The sequence below is a fragment of the Miniopterus schreibersii genome (assembly GCF_964146895.1).
Source record: "Miniopterus schreibersii genome assembly, chromosome: 11".
NCBI classification, from domain to species: Eukaryota; Metazoa; Chordata; class Mammalia; order Chiroptera; family Miniopteridae; genus Miniopterus; species Miniopterus schreibersii.
The window spans coordinates 3,551,367-3,572,129 of record NC_138111.1 but is presented as its reverse complement, the minus strand read 5'-3'; the positions used below and the strand labels follow the sequence as shown (position 1 = coordinate 3,572,129).

Below are 20,763 nucleotides of genomic sequence, written 5' to 3'. Positions count from 1 at the left end.
CATAACCTGCCTGTGCCTCAGTTTCCCCATGGTTAAATGGGAGTTCCGGGTTACTCTGTGGAGAGCCTGGCCCACACCATGTGCTCATCAGCACTGGCTGCTGATCACTGTGACTGTCATTGTAGATGCCATCCCGCTGCTGAGGACTCGCCCGGTGACAGGAGGCCCGCTCCGTCGTGGACCGGGTTCGGGTTGAGAAATGACTCCCTTTCCCGGGGCCTGGCTCTGCTTCTGGAAATGTGCAGCCTGGGCATGTGGACAGCAGCCCCGGAAGGAGACATGGCTGGAATCCTGGCTCTGTCACCGACTGGCCGTGTGGCCTCAGGCAAGTGATTCTCTGAGCCTCAGCTTCCCCATCTATAAAAAGGGGGTAATTGTCCCTAGTTGATAGAGGTGTGAGGATTTAATGAGATGATGCCTAGCAAGGGCTCTGCAAATGTTAGCCACGAGGGTTGCCCCCCAAAGCACACACACTGGTCCTTGTTTTGTCTTTGAAGCCCCTGAGAAAAAAAGCCCCTTCATGGTCCTCATAGCAGGGCCTCGGAGAGTTGAGGGCTGTCTGCGTCTTTTCTCACTCAGCTAGGAAGACCTCATTTTCTGTCATGTTCCTTGTACCAAGTGGTCTCCCTCCCCCCAACCCATCCTCTACCCTGATGTCTCCCCTCTCCTGTTTGTGGACCTTCCCTGAATGTACAATGTCTGACTTTTTTTTTTAATTTGATGCCAGAAGTGTGACTTAAGCAGCAGACTTGAGTAGGAAGGTCACCTCCCTTGTTCTGGACTTGCTACCTCTATTAATTTGGCCAAAGGACACATTCAGTCTTTGAGGTGGCATCTCCATGATGCTGATCATAATGTCAGCTATAGGGGGACACAGCAGAGTGTTAAATGACACAAGACTCCTGGCCGTGCCATCTCCTCTCTGGGTTTCAAAGGGACTGTCTCTTCACTTTCCATAGCTCTGCCTCAGAGCCTTAAAAGGCCCTGGACCACATTTCTCCCCAACAAATATGTACTGAGTGCCTGCTGTGCACCACGACACAGCGGTGTCCCTGCCCTCCAGGGCGTGGGTGTCCGGTGGGAAAGACGGGCGTGAAGCAGAGAACTGCGGGCGCTCCTCGGCTTACGATGGGGCTGGGTCCCGATACAGCCATCATCCGTTGAAAATACCTTAAGTGGAAAATGCACTTAACCCTACACGGCAGAGTATTATTTGTTTACCTCCGTGATCACTGCCTGCCCGGTATCACAGGAAAAGACCACAATTCAGAAGTCAGAGCACGGTTTCTACTGAACGGGGTATTGCTTTTGTGCCCTTGTAATGTAGAGAAATCGTTAAGTGCGGCCAGCGTAAGTCGGGGACCGGCATATTTAACTATAGTTGCTGTCGGTGTAGAGCGCGGGGGGCTGGGGGCGCCTTTGCCGGCGGCCTGTACGTTTCAGGCCCAGCGAGGGGCCTTTGCGGGGTCCACATGCTCCCCCTTGTGGTCGGCCTGGTTTCGTTCAGCCGGGGCTCAGGCCACCAGTGAGCGGCGTCTCCCCACCCAGAAACAGTCCCCGACCCCGGGACAGGTGCCTGGGAAGGGGCTTGTTATTCTTTTATAGGAGTTTGGGTGGGCGGCTTGGATTTTGGCCGTCGGCTCTGGGAGACACAAAATAACCCAGAGTGATGGATGGGCCCACTGTAAATTTGTAAAATAAATCAGCTTGGCAGAGAGATTCAAAAAAACCTGTCAGGCAGCAAACATTTTTTAACAGCCTGTAGAATTCCTCCACCCTTCACATTTGTCACCGTCAGGCTGTGATGCGTCTGATAGCTGGGCGAGCAGGGCGCAGGCGGGAGGGTGGGCTGGCAGCCGCCCTACCTTTCCCGTGTCCCTTGTTTTCCTGTGGTCTGAGCGCCTTCTGCACCCCGATTGGAGGGTCTGACTAGACTGATGGGGGGGGGTGAACTAAGTATTCTAATGGAAGTTGCTCGCTGCTGCTGGCTTCGCATTCGGATTCCAGGGCAGCCTTGGTCCCTGCACTCATTCAGCAAACATGCCCTGAGGCCCCTCCACCAGGGCACTGGGTCGTCGCCGGGCCGCTGGGGCGAGCGGAAGCAGGCCCGGAGCATCCAGCGTCATGGGGTTCCTGGGTGCCCCATCAAGGAGTTCATTGGGAAGCGGGGAGCCACTGAAGGTGAAGGCGAAGGGAAGTGACACATCAAAAAGGAAGCTCATTGGGCTTCTTCAATATGTTCAAATTAAGTTTAAAGCTTCCAGAAAAATCCAGACTGGATGGCCTTGCGCAGTGTCGGGATATTCTATCTCGGCTCCCCTGTAGTGCAGAAAAAAACTTAGGTAGCGTCTCGACCTGTGTCCCCCCCTCCTTGTGTCTGTTAGGCAGGCAGAGCAGATCGGATCAGATCGGATCAGACCAATCCCCATCCGGATGCAGAGCAGCCGGGGGCAAATGGCTTCACCTCTCGGACCCTCTGTCTCTTCTTCTGTAAGGTGGGGATGCAAGAGTTTCAAGCTCACGCTCGCTGGGCTGTGCGGTGATTTAAGGAGAGGATGCCGTGCTCAGCTCCGTGTCTGACAGGTAATAGTAACAATAATACATAGTTGCAATGATTAGTTCAAAGCGGGGTCTACACCTTCCATCTGGCCCGCGTCAGACACTGACACGCAGGGGGCTGTTTGCTCACTGACTGAGTGATGGATCCTCCTGGTAGCATCCTTGCCTTGCCTGTGGCATGAGGCTCCGGGCAGGGCGGTGGCGTCCAAAATCTGCCAGGAGAGCCAGCTGCCGCCCACCCCCGCCGTCCCTGACTCATCACCACGGACAATGCTGGGCCAATTAGGAGCAGTAACAATTAAGATGCGCCGGGGACGTGTGAGCCTTTGCAAACACTTATTAAAACGCATCAATAATTAAGTGCCTCTTTAATAGTTACATTTCTGGCCTCCGGACATATCTGTTTATCAACCTTGGGTCGCAGCGTGTTCTGAGAGCTGGGTTATGGCCTTACACGTGATGATGAAAATTTAAAATTTCCCCCTGACTTGAATCTGAGGTCGGACAGTGCCGGGCGGCGTGAGAGTGCGTGGGCTTCTCCCGGCTGCCTAACGCTGGAGGCATGATGCTAGAGGCTCTGTGCAGCCTCCGCTAGGCCCCGGCCCCCGTCCTGGCCTGTGACAGGCGAGGAAGGATACCTGCCCGAGAGGAGCGATCTTAGGGTTAGCAATTGCGCGCAGAATGCCCGCGCTGTGTGAGCGGAGTCACGGCAGCTTCCGTGAGGCCCCCGCCGCGAGTGGAAGACGGAGCGAGGCAGCAGTGGCTGAGGGACCGTGATGACCGGCGTGTACCCGTGGCTGCAAACTCAGCGCAGGGGGGTCCAGGCAGGTGATGGCAGGGAAAGAGCCAGGCTGGGTGGGGGCTGGGTAGACAGAAGAGCACCCATGGATTCCGCCCAGAGGGGGGCTGCCTCTCTGCCCCGGCCCAGGCAGGGGTGCCCACCCAGGTGGCCTGGGCTTCTGACTTCTTAAGAGAACCGGGAAATCCAAGTGTTTATATGAAATCTGACTTTTTAAATGTGGCAACTCATTCAAAAAAAAAAATTTTTTTTTTTAATTACCGCCTGGGACAAACAGACATCTGTGTGGATTGACCTGCCTACTTGGCGCCCCTTTTCCAGACAAGAGCTCGGTCTCCGCTGCCTCTTAGCCTCAGAGCCTGGCGGGTGGACGTGTACCTTTCCGAATTAGTAACAATCTGTAAGCCACTGGTGTGGACTGGGAACCAAATGGGCTCACTGGAAGGGAAGGGATTGACTAATCGTCAGCTCAGGCCCGGATCCCATCTGGTGCGGAGAGGCGAGCGGCGGGGGAGGGAGGTGTGAGGCCCCACCCATCTGTTTGTTTTGTCCACCGTAAAGTAGACAAAGGGCAAGGGGATTGGGTATTGGGGGATGGAGGGGGGAGTAGCCTGGTCAGTTACAGCCCCTGAGCTCCCTGCCACCCCCAAGCTTCCCGGAGCTGTTCCTGCATTTAGTCTAAGGTGGGACTTTATTTTTTAAAATGTATGCGGTTGTGAATAGATGGTGCCCGCTTGTTTCTTTATTTATTGATTGGACCAAATTACCCCAACCACTCCTCGGGTAGTTGAGTGTGATCAGATTTGGTTTTAAACATGCTTTTAAAGTAAAAAAATAAATACGACCGTGGCTTGTGAAAGGTGATCATTAGGGAGCGCTCGGCCCCATAACTTGAAAGTAATAGCCCCATTAGGGGGGGGTGAGTCCTGAGCCGCTCCTCCTGATGCTGTGAGGCCCAGGGGCGTGTGCGGGCAGGTTAGGCGGCTCAGTAAAAGCTTTTCCGGCAGCCATTTAACCTCCATTTACGAAGAAATAAAGCGAAATTGATGCTGATTTGGGCCTGCTTTGGGGGGTATTTTTGTTCCATAAAAGCCCTTTTGCTTGCAATTTGCTGAGCTGCTCTGTCACATCGAAAAGGGCTGCCGTTGATCAAGATAAACCTTTATGGCCATGATATTTGCTGCTAACAGCAACCTAATGCAGCATTTTCATTTCTGTGCAATTAATGTTAACGTCTGCTACGGAAATTGTCATTAAATACCATTTTAAAATCCATTCAATTTGCATATGCAAAGCCCATTTGCCATCAAGGGAGATGCATGCAGCTCTGCATCATGTCCTGTCCCTGGAATTGTGGCCACTTAGTTTGATAGCAATTTAAGATTTTTATATTGAAAGCCAGATGATAATGGATGTCCTTTCTGAGCCCAGATGATGTAAGCTTTGCCATTGTATATAGAAAAACGGAGTCCCAGGCCTGGAAACTGTGGGTGTCGATGCTGTACCTCAGTCCCAAGGAGGCAAGGCATGGAAGAAAGAGCACTGGACAGGGAGTCCGCCGGCCTGGCTCCAGGTCTGGCTCTTGTCTGGTCACAGCTTGCTCTGTGGCCTTGGGAAAGTCTCTTTACCTCTCTGAGCTTCTAGTTTCCTGTTTTAAATAAGGGCTTTGAACCAGGTGACCGCTGATGTCCGTATCTTCCCTCCCTGCCCGGGCCGGCTGTAGCCCTGCCTACCTCCTGCACAGGGTTTTAATGACAATGAAACTAAATTGACGTAGGGACAAAACTCACCCGAGAGACCTAGGATGCCCGGTTACTCTATAACGTCCTATTTATGGAAGAGAAAATGGAATTCTGGAAGGAAAGAGAGTTTGGGACAGAGCTGGGACTGGCACCCCAGGCTGACTTGGCCAGGGCTCCTCCTGGACACCAGGCTGTCCTTGAGACGCTGGTGACCTGCGTGGACAAGTCTAGCGATCTGGTGCCCAGCGAGGACTGTGTCCCTCTGTGCTCCAGGCAGCCTGTGAGAAAAAGGCAAGGAGGGCGTACACGTGCTGAGGGTGGCAGGTGGATGGGGCGGGGGAGCCCGGGGAGATGCCTGGTGTCGGAGGGGCTGAGGTGGGGCAGTGTACAGACGATTAGTTACTCCAGCCCAGAAGTGACTTTCCCAGCCGTCCCTAGGTCAGATTCTGGGCCTGGGGGCTGGCGGATGGAAGTGCATCTCCGGCGAGAGAGACGCGAGGCCGGGGCGGGTAGGAGAGCCGAAGAGATGATGCTGGTGAAATGGAAGAACAGAAGGTGTGGGCGGGTAGGATGGCAAGAAAGGCAGAGGGAAAGGCGTCCGAAGGGTCGGCGGCACGTGCCTCGGAAACCAGCAGGGAGGCTCCTCAAAGAGTTAAGCTTAGGATTCCCACGGGAGCCGGCGACTCCATGTCTGGGCATGTGCCCAAAGGACCGAAAGCAGGGGCTCGAACAGATACCTGCTCACCCAGGTCCCGGCAGCACCGTGCGCAGGGGCCAAAAGGCGGGAGCCACCCGGGTGCCTGTCAGCAGAGAGACGGATAGACAGCAGGTGCTCGGGACGCACAGCGCAACCTTGTCGGGCTTTAGAAAGGAAATTCCGACACCCGCTGCGGCGTGGATGTGACCCGGGCCGGCCCGTCCGTGTATTTCACAAACGCTACGCACCGGGGCTCGTTCAGGGTCGGGCTTCTCGACCTCAAGGCCTTTGTGGTTCCTACGCCCTTCCCACTGGGGTCACTGAGACGACAGGATGGGACTGACCCTGGCCCCTCTGTCACAGGGCGGAGAAGCTTGTCAGAGGCTGGAGCACGAACTGGGACGCGGAGAGAACCACAAAGGCTGGTATCACCCCATTGCCCAGATCCAGCTGTGCCTGAAGCTCTCCCCCTGGGCTTTTCAATCATGGGAGCCAATGAATTTCCCTTAAAAAAAATCAAGGCAGTTTGAGTTGATGACATGCAGCCACATTCTAATTTTTTTTTTTTTTCAATTCTCACCTGAGGATACTTTTTCCATTGCTTTTCAGAGAGAGTGGAGGGGGGGTGAGAGGGAAACATGATTGGTTGCCTCCTGCACGCGCTCATCCATCAAGCCACCAACCGAGGTGCCCGCCCTTGGCCGGAATCGGACCCAGGACTCTCCAGCCCGGGGGCCGGCCTCTAGCCACTGAGCAAAACCGGCCAGACCCCCATTCTACCGTGACAGGACGTCGCGGCCTCTGACCCGGTCACTGTGACCAGGTGTGAAGGACACTGACCGGCCGGGCCTGTCGCTTGCCGCTCCCCGGGGGCGAGTCTCGCTCCCACATTAGTCCTTAACCCGGCCGCCGCTGAGCACCCCGGGTGAGGAATGGAGCCCGGGGTGCCGCCACCTTACCGTGCGCGGATCCCAAAGGTCATATTTGGAGGCAGGGAGGGCGGGTCCCGGAGGCGCCGCTCGTCCTTGTTGCTGACGCGGACGTCGTTGACCTGCCGGTAGAGCAGGTTCTCCCGCGCCGTCACCAGGCCTGTCTTCACCGCCCCGCGGTTCATGGCGATGTAGTTCCGGGTCAGCTCCTGGGCACAGGTGGGCTGCTGCTTGAACACGTGCCAGTGGCTGATGGCTGAGGACAGGCAGAGACAGGCCGCGCGGAGGTCAGCCCGGGAAGTAAAGCCCTTCGCGCCTCTAAGGAACGGGGCCCGGGTCCTGTTCCTTCTCGTTAGCCTGGGGACCCCGCGTGGCTCCCTGGAAAGGGGGCGTCAGGACTCCCAGGATTCCAGAGGGCCGCCCAGCACCCTTCCCGGAGCTGGGTTTGCCTGGCCCTGAACCCCTTTGGGCGATCAGAGGGCCGGTCCCGAGCCCACCCTGGGCCCCCAGCTTAACCGGCACAGCACAGGGGGTCTCCGGCCTGGGCCAAGGCTCCGCGCAGGCCGAGCTCCCTCCGCTTCCCCACGCGTTCCCCGGGACCGCACAGCCCTCCCCACCCCGGCCAAGCCCAGGCCGGGTTTCCACCGGGGGGGCCGCGGGGCGGGCGAGAGCCCCAGCTCCGAGCTGCTGCCTCACCTTCGGGGACCCCTCCGTCCAGCCCCCGGATGTAGAGTCCGTAATTAAAATCAATTCCGGGGAGGCTGCAGCTTCTTTCCCGGGGCTTCCCGAGCTCAGCCTGTCGGGGAAGCACAGGGAGCGAAGGTGAGGAGTGGAGCGCGCACCAGCTGCTCTGCCGTAAACTTAGCAACGGGGAGCCACCGGGTGCCCGCTTGGCCCCCGGCCCCGTGGGCAACCTTGGGGCCCGCGGGGCGTGGACGACAGGGCCCTTCTTGAGAGGCGCTGAAGTTCGGATGGGCATGAGGCTGACGGGGGCACTGTGCTGAGGAGCCAGCCTGGAAAGCAGGGCGGTGGCCGGCGGTCGGGTGGGAGGGGACAGCGCAGTCCCTGCTCCAGCAGCTGCCCTTGTGGCCGGCCACGGCCTGCTGGCTCCCGCTGGAGGCCACTCACCCACGCGGATGCGCCCAAGGGCCCCGGAGCCGCGACCAGGACGGGCATCTTTCCTCCCTAGCTCTGCATCCCTACTCGGCGACAAGCCCCGCCGTCACCCTTGGCCGCTGGACAACTGTTCTCACTCTCCGGGTCTCCGGTGAGCTCCTCCTGAGCCCCCAGGAGGGGTTTGTAGGAAAGACCATGCTCTGTGTTCCCAGCCACATTAATTCCCCTGTTTTACAAGTAGGGAGACTGAGCCCCGAGAGGCGGAGCCATTGTCCCCAGCCGGGCGCTTATGGGAGGCAACTTGATGTCTCTCTCTCACATGGATGTTGCTGTTTTTCTCTCTCTCTCCCCCTTCCTCTCTCTCTAAAAGCAATTTTTAAAAAATGAGTGAATTGTACGGTGTATGAATTATGTCGCAGTAAAGCCATTAAAAATGACAAAGTCGCCCTGGCCAGAGCGGCTCAGTGGTTAGAGCACCGTGTCTCGGGTTAGATCCCCGCCCTCGGCCGGGGTGTGTGTGGGAGGCGGGGTGTGTGTCTCCCTCACATCGATGTCTCTCTCTCCCTCCTTCCTTTACACCCTCTCCGAAAAAGCAATGGAAAAACAATCTTCAGTTGAGGATTAACAACAACAACAAAAAATTACAAAGTAGTGTAATTAAGTCATTAATTGCGTGAGGATCAGTTTAATGCCTGTCTCCCCAGGTAGACTGTGAGTTCAGTCTTTATTTGTTTAAGGTTAATTTAAAAACTTCTTTTTTTAAAAAAAATAGACTTTTTTTTTTTTTTTTAGAACAGTTTTAGGTTCACAGCAAAATTGAGCAGAAGGGACAGAGACTCCCCATCGGCCCCCCCCGTTGGTCTTTATTTTCACCCCTCTTTTTCCAGGGCTCAGCATAGAGGAGATGCTAATAAACAGGAGGGTGAATGAATGAACGAAAGGCCCACATGGAGATTCTGCTTGTTCTTTTCTGCACAGAGCCTGGGTGGTTTCCTCCCTCTTCCTTCCCGTCTCAAAGCCCAGGCCCTGACCTTCGAGGGCCCGGGTTCTGAGTTCCAGGCGGATGCTTGGGCGTTTGTTTGAATTCCTTCCACACGACTCGCTCTGAGCTGCAGACAAAGCTCTGGCTTCTCATTTGTTTATGAAAATGATCTGGCCTCTCTGATGACTGCCGGGGAAGTTAATTAAAATGTGACTTCTCTGGGAGAGGCCTCCCTCCCTCTGGGCAGGTGCAGGTGGGCAGACTTCCAGCTGGCAGGAGAATGACAGACAGGCTCAGGAGCTGGCTGCCACTCTGGGTGGGCAGAAGGGGTGGGAAGAGGCGGGAGTCTTACTCTCCACACTCTTTTTCTGGGAATCAACAACTTCCAATGCACAATGAAGCCTTCGGCTGCAAAGATCATCCCAGTGGGGGGTTCACTCATTTTTTTACTCCACGAATATTTATTTCCTACCTGTTCGGCACTAAGCCCTGTGCCCAGAGTTTGAAGGTGAGCAAAGTAGATGTATAGGCCCTGCTCTCGTGAAATTCATCTTCTTGCAAAAAGGACAACTGAACAGATTGCCTCTAGCTCTAAAAACTTGTGAGTCCACAGAGTGAGACGAGATATTTGCAATACATGCATCTGACAAAAGACTCTTATCCATCATATATAAAGAGCTGCTACAAATCAATAAGAAAAAGGCAGCCAATCCTGTAGAGAAATGAGCAGGATTGGCACTTCGTTAAGAGGATGCCCGAGTAGCCAAGACCCATAGGTTAAGGTGGGAAATGCAAAGTAGAAACTCAGAGCTCCTGGAACTTGGTGGGCGTCTAAGCTGGTGTGACCACTGTACAGGAAAACTGTTGCGCCGTATCTACTAAAGCTAAACATACGCCAACCTGGATCCCCCACAGAAATGAGTGCCCAAGTTCACCCAAAGATATGTCTGAGAATGCTCATAGCACCTCAATACGTGATAGCCAAGTACCGGAAACAACCCTAAATGCCATCCTAGGTGGGGGGAAAAAGTTGTGACTTATTTATTCCATAGAATACTCTATAGCAGTGGTTCACAACTGGGGGGGCTTTTGCCCCCCACCCCCGAGTACATTTAGTTCTGTCTGGAGACATTTTGCGTTGTCTCAGCTTAGGAGGGAGCACTACCCTCCCTCTGGGGGTGGAGGCCCGGGGGGGCTGCTAAGCGTCGCACAATACACAAGACAGCCCCACCCCAACAACGAGTGATCTGGCCCCAAGCCAGCAGTGCCGAGGCCGAGAAACACGCTCCACCAGCGGGAGTGAGAGACCTGTAGGCAGCCACACGGTGCTGCTCACACACAGTGTGCAGTCAGAGAGGCCCGCACGCAGGGCTATGCCCCTTACTGAGCACTGTGTCCTGGGAGCTTTTCGTGCGTCTCCCTGAACGCTCTGCCAACCCCACAGGGAGGTAGTTTTTCCACTTTACAGATGGGAAAACTGAAACTTAGAGAGGTCCTCGCTTGCTCCAAGCCATCCAGGGGGTAAATAAAGAGCTGGGGTTAGACTCGGCTCTCGGACATCGTAGCTCGGCGCTCGCCCCGCAGCAGCCCCTCACGACGACTCCGTAAGGGAGGCCACATTGTCGCCATGGGACAGATGGGCAAGTGGAGGCCCAGAAAGGGAGGGGACCGGTGAAGCCCTGTCCGCCCTCAGATGCAAGCCCTCCTGTGTTTCTCATATTTGTGGCTGAATTCTAAGGCACCTCAAGCAAAATCCTCGCCGTCTTTTGAGGGGCACACCTTAGCTTTGTGCCACGGGGATTGAGAAACAGCTAAGCTGCTCAGATGTGACCCACTGGCCTAGTCCCTTGTCATCGAGGTGTTAGAATCAAGAGGCGAACTTGGAGAAGAGTCCCAGCTTCGGTTCTGACCACCCCACCCTCCCCTGCAGCTTTCAAACTGTGCCTTTCTCCGAGCTTCCTCTGTCACAACGTGGCTTGGCTGGAATACGGCTCTGGGTGACAGCTGTCCCCATCAGCAGACAGCTTCATTAAACCTCATTAAGATGTCATCCCTCTCTGCCTGAGTTCTCATCGCTCAGCTCTAATTAAAACCATCGCTGTTCCTGTCCCAGGGGTCCTGGGATTCTCTGGGCTCCTTCTGCACCAAAGCTCCCTCCACCCCCCAACCTGAAGGACCAGGCCCCGGAAATCAGCACTGGGAACCAGCCCCCGGCCCGGAAGTCCCCTCGGAGCAGCCTGTCGCCGGCGTGAGGACCGCTGGGGCTTTCCAGGGACCAGCACAGGTGGTGTTTCCCGACGGCTGCTGCCTCTCGTCTGAAGTCACCTGAGGCCCAGGAAGGAAGGCCCCTGGCCCTGGAAGCCTGCCAAGGCCCATTTTCCTGGGACAACTTCAAAGCAAATGACCGGGTCTTGCAACTCAAATCTAATTATTTTCCACTCAATATACTGTAAAACAATGTTAACCAGAAGAGGCAGGAATGGGCGAAACCAGGTGGCTCTGATTCTCGGATGGTCTGAACTGGATCTCCCCCTGGACAGACAGGCTGGTGGTCACCCCCAAAGTGCTGGTTTTCTGCCTGGGGGCTCGATGCCTGCGTTCCAGACCTGCCTTCGACGTAAGGAGCTGCTCCACGCAGGAATGACTCCCACCTCCTGGCAGCCGCGCAGACCATCGCTCATTAACCCCCAGCCCAGCGTCTAAAGTAAATGAGTGTTTGTTCGACAGTTGAAAAGCCTCCGCTCACTTTCCTGCATCCTATTAAAGCGTAGTTACGTGAAATCCCACGGTTACGGCCTGGTAGTTATTAAATAAATATCCGTGTACGCTCCCCGGCCCATGCATATGCACACACAGACCGTTGCGCTCGCGGAGGGGTAGTTCATTATTGTAAAACAACTTAAGATCCTCGAATGAAAAGCACAATATAAATGCAAATTGTGATCATGATTAGCATAGAGGATATTTATTTATTTCCATAATGAGAGCCTCAGATAAACAACCACGTGAAATAAGGTGCATTATGCACCAAAGGGCGCGCATCGTCTCAGAAGCCGGGCTCTCTGAGCCTCGGGCCGTGTGTGAGTGGCAGTTGAACACCACGGAACGATACTAAGCCACACATGAGGAGACCACATCCACGTGTGATCAAAGGCAAATAAAATAATGTCAAGTGAAAAGAAGCGCAGCAGGATTTAAATTTTACATAGACTGTTATTGCGGCCGTGAGAAAAATAATTCATTGAAAAAAATACTGGAAGGAAACACGCAGGCCGACCGACTGCGAGGGCCTGCGGTTAGAGACAGGGGCCTTTGCTGAGGGGGTGGGGTTTCCTCTGATAATTAAAGCAGTCAAAGGGCAGAGCTGCCTTGTAGGTTTGTTTCTATGCTATGTATTCCTGCCAAGGGTCAGAGTTAAGGCTCTTCTCTGTCATTATAACTCTGCTGCAAATTTATAATGGGGCTGAGGTTGTGCCGCAGGTGGGAAGAGGTGCTGGGGAGGCCCCCCCCCCCCCAAACGGGACGATAGGGAAGCCAGCATGTGAATGTCACGCAGGACTGAGTCCCAGCTCTCCCACTTCCCAGGTGACCTTGGGCAAGTCACTTAACTTGCCTTGTCCCGTTTCTGGACCGTGAAACCTCGGCAGGCCACATAGAGCGTTTAGCGGGGTCTGGCCCAGATGCGTGCTCAGGGAACAGCGGTTTCTGCCACTGCGGTCGTTGTAGGTGTGACTAGAACAGCTCTCCAGCTCAGGCCAAGGGGAGCTGGCCGGGGGACAGCGTTCCAGCCCCACGGTGCCTGCCCCCCACTCCACTCGGCCCTCTCTGGGCTCTCACGGGCCTGGGCTGCTCCTGGTCCGCCCGGGGCTCCCTCCGTGCTGCCTGGACCCTATCGCCTGCCGCCCGCCGTATAGTAGCTGATGTATGGCCCTTGCCGCGGGAGGCGGTCACGGTGACAGGGCCCCCGGCGTTCCTTCCCCTCCCCCTCGACAGCTTGAAACCAGGTCCTTCATTTGCATTTACATGATCTCGCTGTGCAGCTTATGAGATCGAGAGATTTATTTGCTACTTAGCTTGATGTTTGATTACACTCGGAGAAGGCGGCGAGCCACGCGGTGCGCGGATGCATCGCTCTGAGCCCCCGGCCTCTGGGGGCCGGTAACTCAGCAGCAGGTTTAGGTGGATGGGGGGGAAACGTGCTGCGTTTTGAAAAAGGCAAACGTGAGAGGCTGGGAGAAACAATCACCGTGATTTGGATTAAAAAACAAAAACAAAAGCAATAAAAACCGGGCTGGGTGACATCTATGATTATGAGCTGGCCCAGGCCACTCTTAGGAGGGCAGCCCATTGTCCTGGGGAATGAACTCCCAGAAACTTCAGGGCAAAATCAGACGCCCCTAAAAGAGGTGGTGCCTCCGATACAGGGAGGTGGTGAGGGGTGACTCCCGATTATCCTCATGGCCCTCAAATCTGAACGTCAGGGTCACACCTGCTCTCCTGTTCCACCTGTGTGGCCTCGGCCTAGTTACTCAGCCTACCTGCACCCCAAGTTTCTCACTGATAAAATGTGGAAAACAACCCCCTCTTAGGTTCATGGCTGAGATGGACACAGGCTGGGTACCCAGGAAATAAATGGAGGTGTAATGGGGATGACTGGCTGTTCTCTGAAGATGGGGGGACAAAGCGAATCCCCTAGCAGACCGAGATCACTCGGTGTAGTGCTGTGCAGTCCACTGTCACCTCTGCCTGGTGGGTTACCCACTGCGTGGGGTTGAATCCCAGCCAGGCCTCAACATTCTGCTCCTAGGTACAGACGAGGGGGGCCAGCCTGGGTGCTTGCTTGCAGCTGGGTGCACTCAGTCCCAGCCGGGTGTGATTAGGCGCTGAGCTGCGGTGGCCAGCCTGCACCTGTCACCTTCCAAATCCCAACAGAAATCACTGGGCACATGGTTGGGACTTTACAGTTTAGAGCTTAACAACATGACTTGGGGCCCCTCTGCCTGAGTTGGAATTCTGGCTCCTTAACTCTGTGTGACCTTGAACAAGTTGCTTGGCCTCTGAGCCTCAGTTTCCTTACCTGTAAAACAGGCATAATGAGAGGGCCCAGCTCATAGGGTTATTGGAACAGTTCACAGTGCAGGGGAAGCTCTAAGCAGAGGGCCTGGAAGGTTCTTATAAAAAGTCCTGCCAGCCGGCGGTCCGGCCCCATGAGCCTCTCCACTGTTTTGAACTATCAGTCACTTTGTCTCCATTGGTGTGACCAGACAACTAGCTATAAAATTAACATGTCCACTGGATGGTCCGTCACAAAGTTAAACATAGAATCACTAGGTGACCCAGAAATTCTACTCCTAGGTATAGACCCAAAAGAACTGAAAACAGGTCTTCAAACAAATCTATGTACATGTATATTCACAGCAGTGCTAGTCACGAGAGCCAAAAGGTGGAAACCACCCAAATGTCCGTCCGCTGATGAATGGGTAGACATGTGCTCCACCCGTTTGCAGCAGAATATTACTCGGCCATGAAAAGGAATAGAGTCAGTGCTGGCACCGGCTCCCACGTTCATGAACCTGGGAAACATGTGCCAAGGGAAAGCAGCCAGACGAAAAAGGTCACATATTGTAGAATTCCACTTATGTGAAATGTCCGGAGTAGGTAAATCCATAGGTGAGTGCCAAGGAACAGGGCCGGGGGGTGGGAGTGGCTGCTTGACGGACGTGGGGGTGATGAACTGTCGCGGAGCTAGATAGAGGTGGTGATCGCACAACATTGGAAGGTGCTAAACGCCACGGAATCGTACCCTTAAAAATGGTTAGTGTTTCATTTTATGTGAATTTTGCCTCAGTAAGAAGAAAAATTAATACATCCACAGGAGGGATATGCCACGCCGCCCACCCGGGCAATTTAGGAAACTCTCTCTCTCTCTCTGGGATGGGAAAGAATAAAAATGCCAATAAAGTGACTGTGGTCTCACGGCAGGACAGCGTGGTGGGGAAGCGTCGCTCGACTTGAAGGAGGCGAGACTGCGTGGAAGCGGATGGCAGGGTGGAGGGCTCTAGGCTGGCGCCGGAGTATTTAAGGCCACGTCCCATCTGGTCTCGTTGCTCCGATGGTCCGTGTGGTGGAAGCTGGTGCAGGCGTGTCTGTTGGAGGCCCACGGACTGGAGACACGTGGTCGATTCCACTTCACATCGCGTCCGTCCTCGGCTTCGCGAGGCCTTGCTTTCGGAAGGCTGCTGCGGCGAGGGAGAGGGAGCCCTGGGCCGGGAGTCTGGAGACCTGGGTGCCAGCTCCCGCCGCCTGCTGGCTGCCTCGTGTGTCCCGGGGACACCGGGGGTCAGTGACTTCCCCTCTGAGGGCCACAACCTGTCGAGGCTCAGAGAGGAGCTCGGGAACCTCAGGGGGCGATGAGGAGAGGCTCCTGGGGCAGAAGGCCTCATCCCGACCCAGGTTCGATCCTACGATGCTTGCGTTGTGTGCCCCCAAGTCTGCGTGGGGTTCTACGGCTTTAAGGAAAAAAGGGAATTCCTCAGCTAGGCCATCTCAGAGGGCGGTCCTCTCCGGCTTCCCCTCGGTGTAGACAGATGGGTTTGAATCCAGACTCTGACCCCCCTTCACTGCGCGGCCTCTTCGAGTCTCAGCTTCTCGCTGTTGGTGAAACGGGGACAGCCATCCCCACGTCCCCACCTCAGGGTGTAGAGACAAGATTTAGATGAGACAATGAGGCGAGGCACCCGGGGGTGCCCGGCACGCAGTGGGTGCGCGCCAGCCGGGACGGGCTCTTCCTTTCCCTTCCTCTCCAGGGGGTCGCTTGTTTGGGGAACGGGAGGAACCCCTTTTGTTCCTTTAGTGCGGCGTCCAGCGGGAAAGGAGGGAGCTTCTGGACGGCCGAGAAGTGATACGCAGGACACGAGCTCCCCTCTGCCGAGGTGGGGCTGACGGCCTGAGAAAGGAGCGGCACGGTCATCTGGTCACTTGGTCAGCTCGGCTGCTGAGGGTCAGAGCCAGTGGACCCCAGAGGGAGCAGAGTCAGGAAAGGGGCTCCCTACCAAATAAATAAATAAGACAGGGAAGGAAGAAAGGAAGGAAGAAAAAGCGCAGAATGATCTATGTACTTTTCAAAACTTAAAGCAGAAATCAAAGGAAAACTGAACTGTTTTAAGTTTTGACAGCTGCAGGGATCATTCTGTTTGGTTGCGCTATTTATGTTTCCATTTCCTTTATAGGTTCATTGAAAATCGGATCATGTAATAGGGGAAGGAAAATGCTCAGTGTCCCCCGCCCAGGCCCCCCAAACCCTTGTTCCTTCCTGGAAACAGATGAAAACGCCAGCTCCAGTGACTTTTGTTTTGATGTATATTTCATAACATCTCATTGATTGTAAGTTTTATTTCCATGTCAATAAAAAAAGCCCGGCATTGTAATAAATGAGAAGGAGTTTAACACAAAACGGCAGCTGACCCGTTGGCGTGCGGGGCGGCGGGGCCGGGAGCGGCTGTGCGGAGACGCCTGTTAATCAGGCGGCTATTGATTCCCGCGCCGCCGGCCGGCCGGCGGGCAGGGTCCGGCTCGGCGGCCTGTGGGCTGTTTTCCGGTTGGTTCTGTGTCGCCGCTTTGCAGGGAGGGCGATGTGAGGGCCTGGGCGATGCCGCTCCTCTTCGGCAGAGGCCCAGCCGCTCACGGGGCGCAGGGCCCTGTGCTTGGTCCCGTGGAGCAGAAGAGGCGCAGAGTGATCCGGCTGCGGCGGGAGGAGGGTAGGGAGTGGGTTCGAGGGTTTGGGCCGATCAGGGAAGAAGACATTCGCTCGCAAGCTTTACTGATGGCGGGTGGCTAGGGGTGCACAGGAGGGCGGTCCCTCACAGTATGGGACCCCCGGGACTTGCAGGCGAGGGGCCTCCCTCCAGAAGGGAGGAGGGCGGAAGTTGCAGGGGGAAAGGGAGGGGAGGGGGGCTCGGGTGTCCAGGTGATGTGCTCAGAGCGGGGCAGGGAGGTGCGGGCCTGAGAGCTCTGAGGGGCGGCAGCTGTGGCTTCGGGTCTCGTGACCATAAGACTCTGGTGTAGTTTCAAGGAGCATGCAGAGCAGGTGGGCCCGAAATGGCTAAAGATCGGCTTCTTTGGGCTACTTTGAAAGCAATTGGTTGTTGAAAAATTTGAGCTTGGTCTGGTGGGCGTTGGAGCGAACAGGCCTCAGCCCACTGTGAGGAGGTGAGCAAGCAGCGAGCCCGCCCGGGGCAGGGGCAGGGCAGCCCGCGGCCCGTTTATGAGTAAGAGCCCCGGCGACACGGGCTCCAGCCTCACCACCGCCCTCTCTTGCCGCGTCTAGCCACAGGCCTTCCTTCAGTTCAGCTCCTTCAACTGCCCCCGGGAGGCCTATGTTCAGTCCGCTCCCCCTCCTCATCTGCCCCTGGCCCCCCCAACCCCTCCACAAGTGTCACCTCCTTGGGAAAGGCCCCTGGGCCTGCAGCCCTGTTTAGAAACCCCAGAGACCTGATCTCGCATTTCCCTTCCTGGAGGATCTCATCCTAACGGCTGGATTGTTTGCGGGGTGCTTTCTGCCGAGTCTCGCTCGGCTGCATGTCCGTTGCATGAACGCAGGGGCAGGCCCGTCCCATTTGCTGTGGCGTCCCAGTGCCCGGCACACAGTAGGTCTTCAGCACACGTTTCTGGACTGCTCACGTGCCTGAGCACCAGCGGGTGGTGCAGGAGTTTCATGCTCTGGAAGCTCATGGAAGCAGCGCCCCTGCCAGCCTGGGTCGGCTGGGGCAGGCCTTCTGGGACACGGTGTGGAATGTATTCCCAGGTCCTCCGGGGCCTTGACCGGTGAGGGCACCGTGTGGAAAAGCCTGCCCTGCCCAACAGTGGGCCTCCAGCAGCAGGGCGGGACTGAGTCTTTGACAGGCGGGCTGGAACCAGGAGGGGCGGGAGATGGGAGGTTAAGGGGAGGGCCAAGCCAGGAGGACAGCCTTGAGGTGGCCCCCTCCCGCTTCTCTGGCCTCGGTGTTGCCATCGGTAAAAGGAGGGAGCAGAGCAAGCTGACCCTGGGGCCCTCTCTGGCTCTGCCTTTTTCTTTCTGGAACATGCCTAGGCCCGTATCTCCTAGATGGACGTCACCGATTCTTCGTTTCAGGGAGGCAGAGTGCTCGCCGGGAAAGCTTTACGGCCTGTCTGACCTGGGCGCCAGCGCCAACTCTTCCACTTGTTCGCTCCTCTCTCCATGCCACCCAACTCGTAGGTCTGGTGTGAGGAGAGAACATCCAGCGCCCCTCACACAGAGGCCTCGCTAAGTGTGTGGGGCAGGATGGGTGGCAGTTATTATCAGACAGAGGTGACACTACCTGTCCCATCCCCATCAGCAGTGCCTGGGCCTGGAGGCCGGCTGGTGCCCGCCTGCCACACGCACTCAACCGGACTCGCCGGAGCGGAGCCGACTGGGCCGCCCTGGGCTGGAACTCCACCCCGCCCTCTCCAGCACAACCCGCCAGCCACTCTGAGGGCCACCCCCGGGTTTGCGAGGGGTCCCCCGATGCTGAGCTGCACCAAGCACAGAGAATGGGATACTGAAGACCTTGGAGCAGCCAGCCCCAGCCCGGCCGCCGGGGCCTCCCCAGCACGGCCCGCCGGGGTCTGAACCCACCACTGAGCCCTGGACAGGCCCAGGCCCGTGGCGGGGAGGGGGGTGCGGACTATGGAAAAGGCCTCAGCGCCCCTGAAGATGTTCTAGCAAAAGACAGCTGAGCAATTAACTGAGGATGAGGCCTGGGCTGTGAATGATTTAATGGGTGGCTTCTCGGAGGGAGTAGGGCTGATAACTCAGGTAAAGGTTTCAAATATATGTCATAATTGCTACATGTGAAATCCGTTTGTACTTAGCTTTTAGTCTTGGAAATTTACCAAGCTCTGTGCTGCTCCTACAATTAATCATTGAAGACTTAAGAGTGAGAAGACCCATTACTGTGAAAGGCTCCGGTGACGGTCTTGATCCAACTAATAAAATAGGCAGATTTTATAAAAATTTTCCTCCTCTCCGCACACAATCGGGAGTGCTGGCCGCCCTCCGTGGCTGCCGCGACTGCTTACAAACTGGTCTAGGCCGGCCGGCAATTACCAAGCTAGGAGAGAACAGCATTTCGTAATGAGTGACAAGCTGCTGGGCGGAAATCTAATTTGGTCTAATTAAGCAGCCTTTTGTGAGGATTTGTCTTCCGATGGAGAGAGCCAGCCAAGGAGATCTAAATGCAAATGAGCCCCGTCGCTTCCGTTTAGGGGGCGAGGCCGCGACGTGTGTCTTCGGGCCCAGCCCTCTCCTTCTTCAGGTGACGGGTCCTCTCCTTGTCACCTGGAGCTCCCGCCGGGCCCCACCTGCCTTGGAGGAGCCTCACATTTTTTTTTGTCCCCTGCCTCTCAGATCTTTCCAAATAGGACACCTCGTGTCGACAGGGCTGTCAGGGAGCTTTTGCTTATTCAGGAGCAAATTTTATTTTGCCCAAAGTAATAAAAGCCAGCGGGGTTTTGCTTATTAAAGGAACCCGCTCTTGTTCTCCGAGGTGCACCTTCTGAAGTCGGAGCAGCCGGGAAAAACCACGCCTATGTCTCGGGCGCGTGCAGTAGACCAGGTACCCGCCTGGGTTCCCCCGGGCGGTCCCTTTGAAGGCCTGGGGCTGCAGCGCCCGCCTCGTCGGCCGGATCACCGGCTCTGTCATCAGGCTGGTGGATGCTCTCGGATTCCCTTCGGCCCTGGAGGCTAACGACGCACCGCTTGCGCCGACCCAAAATGCCTGCTCCAGACGCTCAGCTTCGTGAGGCTGCTTCAGGGGTAAGCGGAGAGCATCTTCAGCTTCCGTAAGTCACTGGAAGGACCACAAGATTCAGACACTGTTGGTTATGGTTTATCGCAGCAAAGGGAGCTGACACAGCTCAACTCGGGGTCCAGGAGACACCAGGCGCAGGACTGCCGGTTGTCCTCTCCCGGTGGACAGCATTTACTTTGCCCAACGTCAACCATCGGGGGACAATACTCACAAAATATTGCCAACCGGGGAAGTCCACCGAACCTCATGTCCAGGGTTTCTGGGGAGTTTCGAACAAAGATGCAGCTGACCGCTCACGTGCCCGATCTTCGCCTCCAGCCCCTCCAGACACTGAGGTGAAACTGGGTTGGGCGAGGGCCCCCCACAGATCACATTGCGAGCAGGGACCAACCGGCGTGGCCCCAGGCCCCCGGGTGAACAAGACTCTAATCGGACAGGACAGTCCAAGGGCTTAGACGTTAGAGGTTTCCCTCCCCGGAGCTGGGCCAGGGCTCGTCCTTTCTTTGAAATGCCCGGGGTGTGGACAACCCAGGTCTGTTGAGCCGACCCTTTGCTGCACATTGGCTGAGTCTGTCGCCCACCCAAGTGAAAGTAGAACAACTGAGCCCGGATAGGTTGGGTAGATGGGAAGGAAAAAAACAAACCACATTCCCTCACTGACTCCACGACCCCCCGTCTTAGCTCTCTGTGCTTTCGAAGAAACGCCGGCGTCATCTTCCAAACGGGAACGGGTTGAATGAGCGAGGGAGCGGGCGGCTCTGCCGTCTCAGAGGCCCCTCTGTGACCGCTGGGCCAGACCCGCAGTGCTCGCGCCCTGGCGCCCATCTGAGCCAGCGGCCCCCTCGCTTTTCCGCGCGAGTCCGGCCGTTCCCTTCCCCAGCCGGCCTTGGCATCAGGAACGCCCGAGAGAGGGGGCCAGGGGGACGGACCTAAACCAAACACGGGGCAACAGAGCCACCGAGCATCCTGCAGAGAGAAACGGAGACGGGGGAGCAGGAGCCCCTTCTGCCCGTGAGTGCTGTTATGAGCTGGATGCTTGTGTCTCCCTGAAATTCATCCTCCTCAGTACGGTGGAGTTAGGAGGTGGAGCCTTTGGGAGGTGGTTAGGTCATGAAGGTGGAGCCCTCG

General features: G+C 56.2%; 1 protein-coding gene across 1 annotated transcript in view; it reads right to left on the bottom strand.

Moving 5' to 3' along the window:
- CFAP77 (cilia and flagella associated protein 77) overlaps positions 1-20,763 on the bottom strand; it is a 93,520-nt gene that overhangs the window by 35,349 nt on the left and 37,408 nt on the right. The window contains exons 2-3 of the mRNA XM_081152306.1: positions 7,423-7,522; positions 6,757-6,982 (exon numbers count right to left, since the gene is read on the bottom strand). Coding sequence (XP_081008432.1) covers positions 6,757-6,982; positions 7,423-7,522 — 326 coding nt within the window. The remainder of the gene's footprint in view (positions 1-6,756; positions 6,983-7,422; positions 7,523-20,763) is intronic.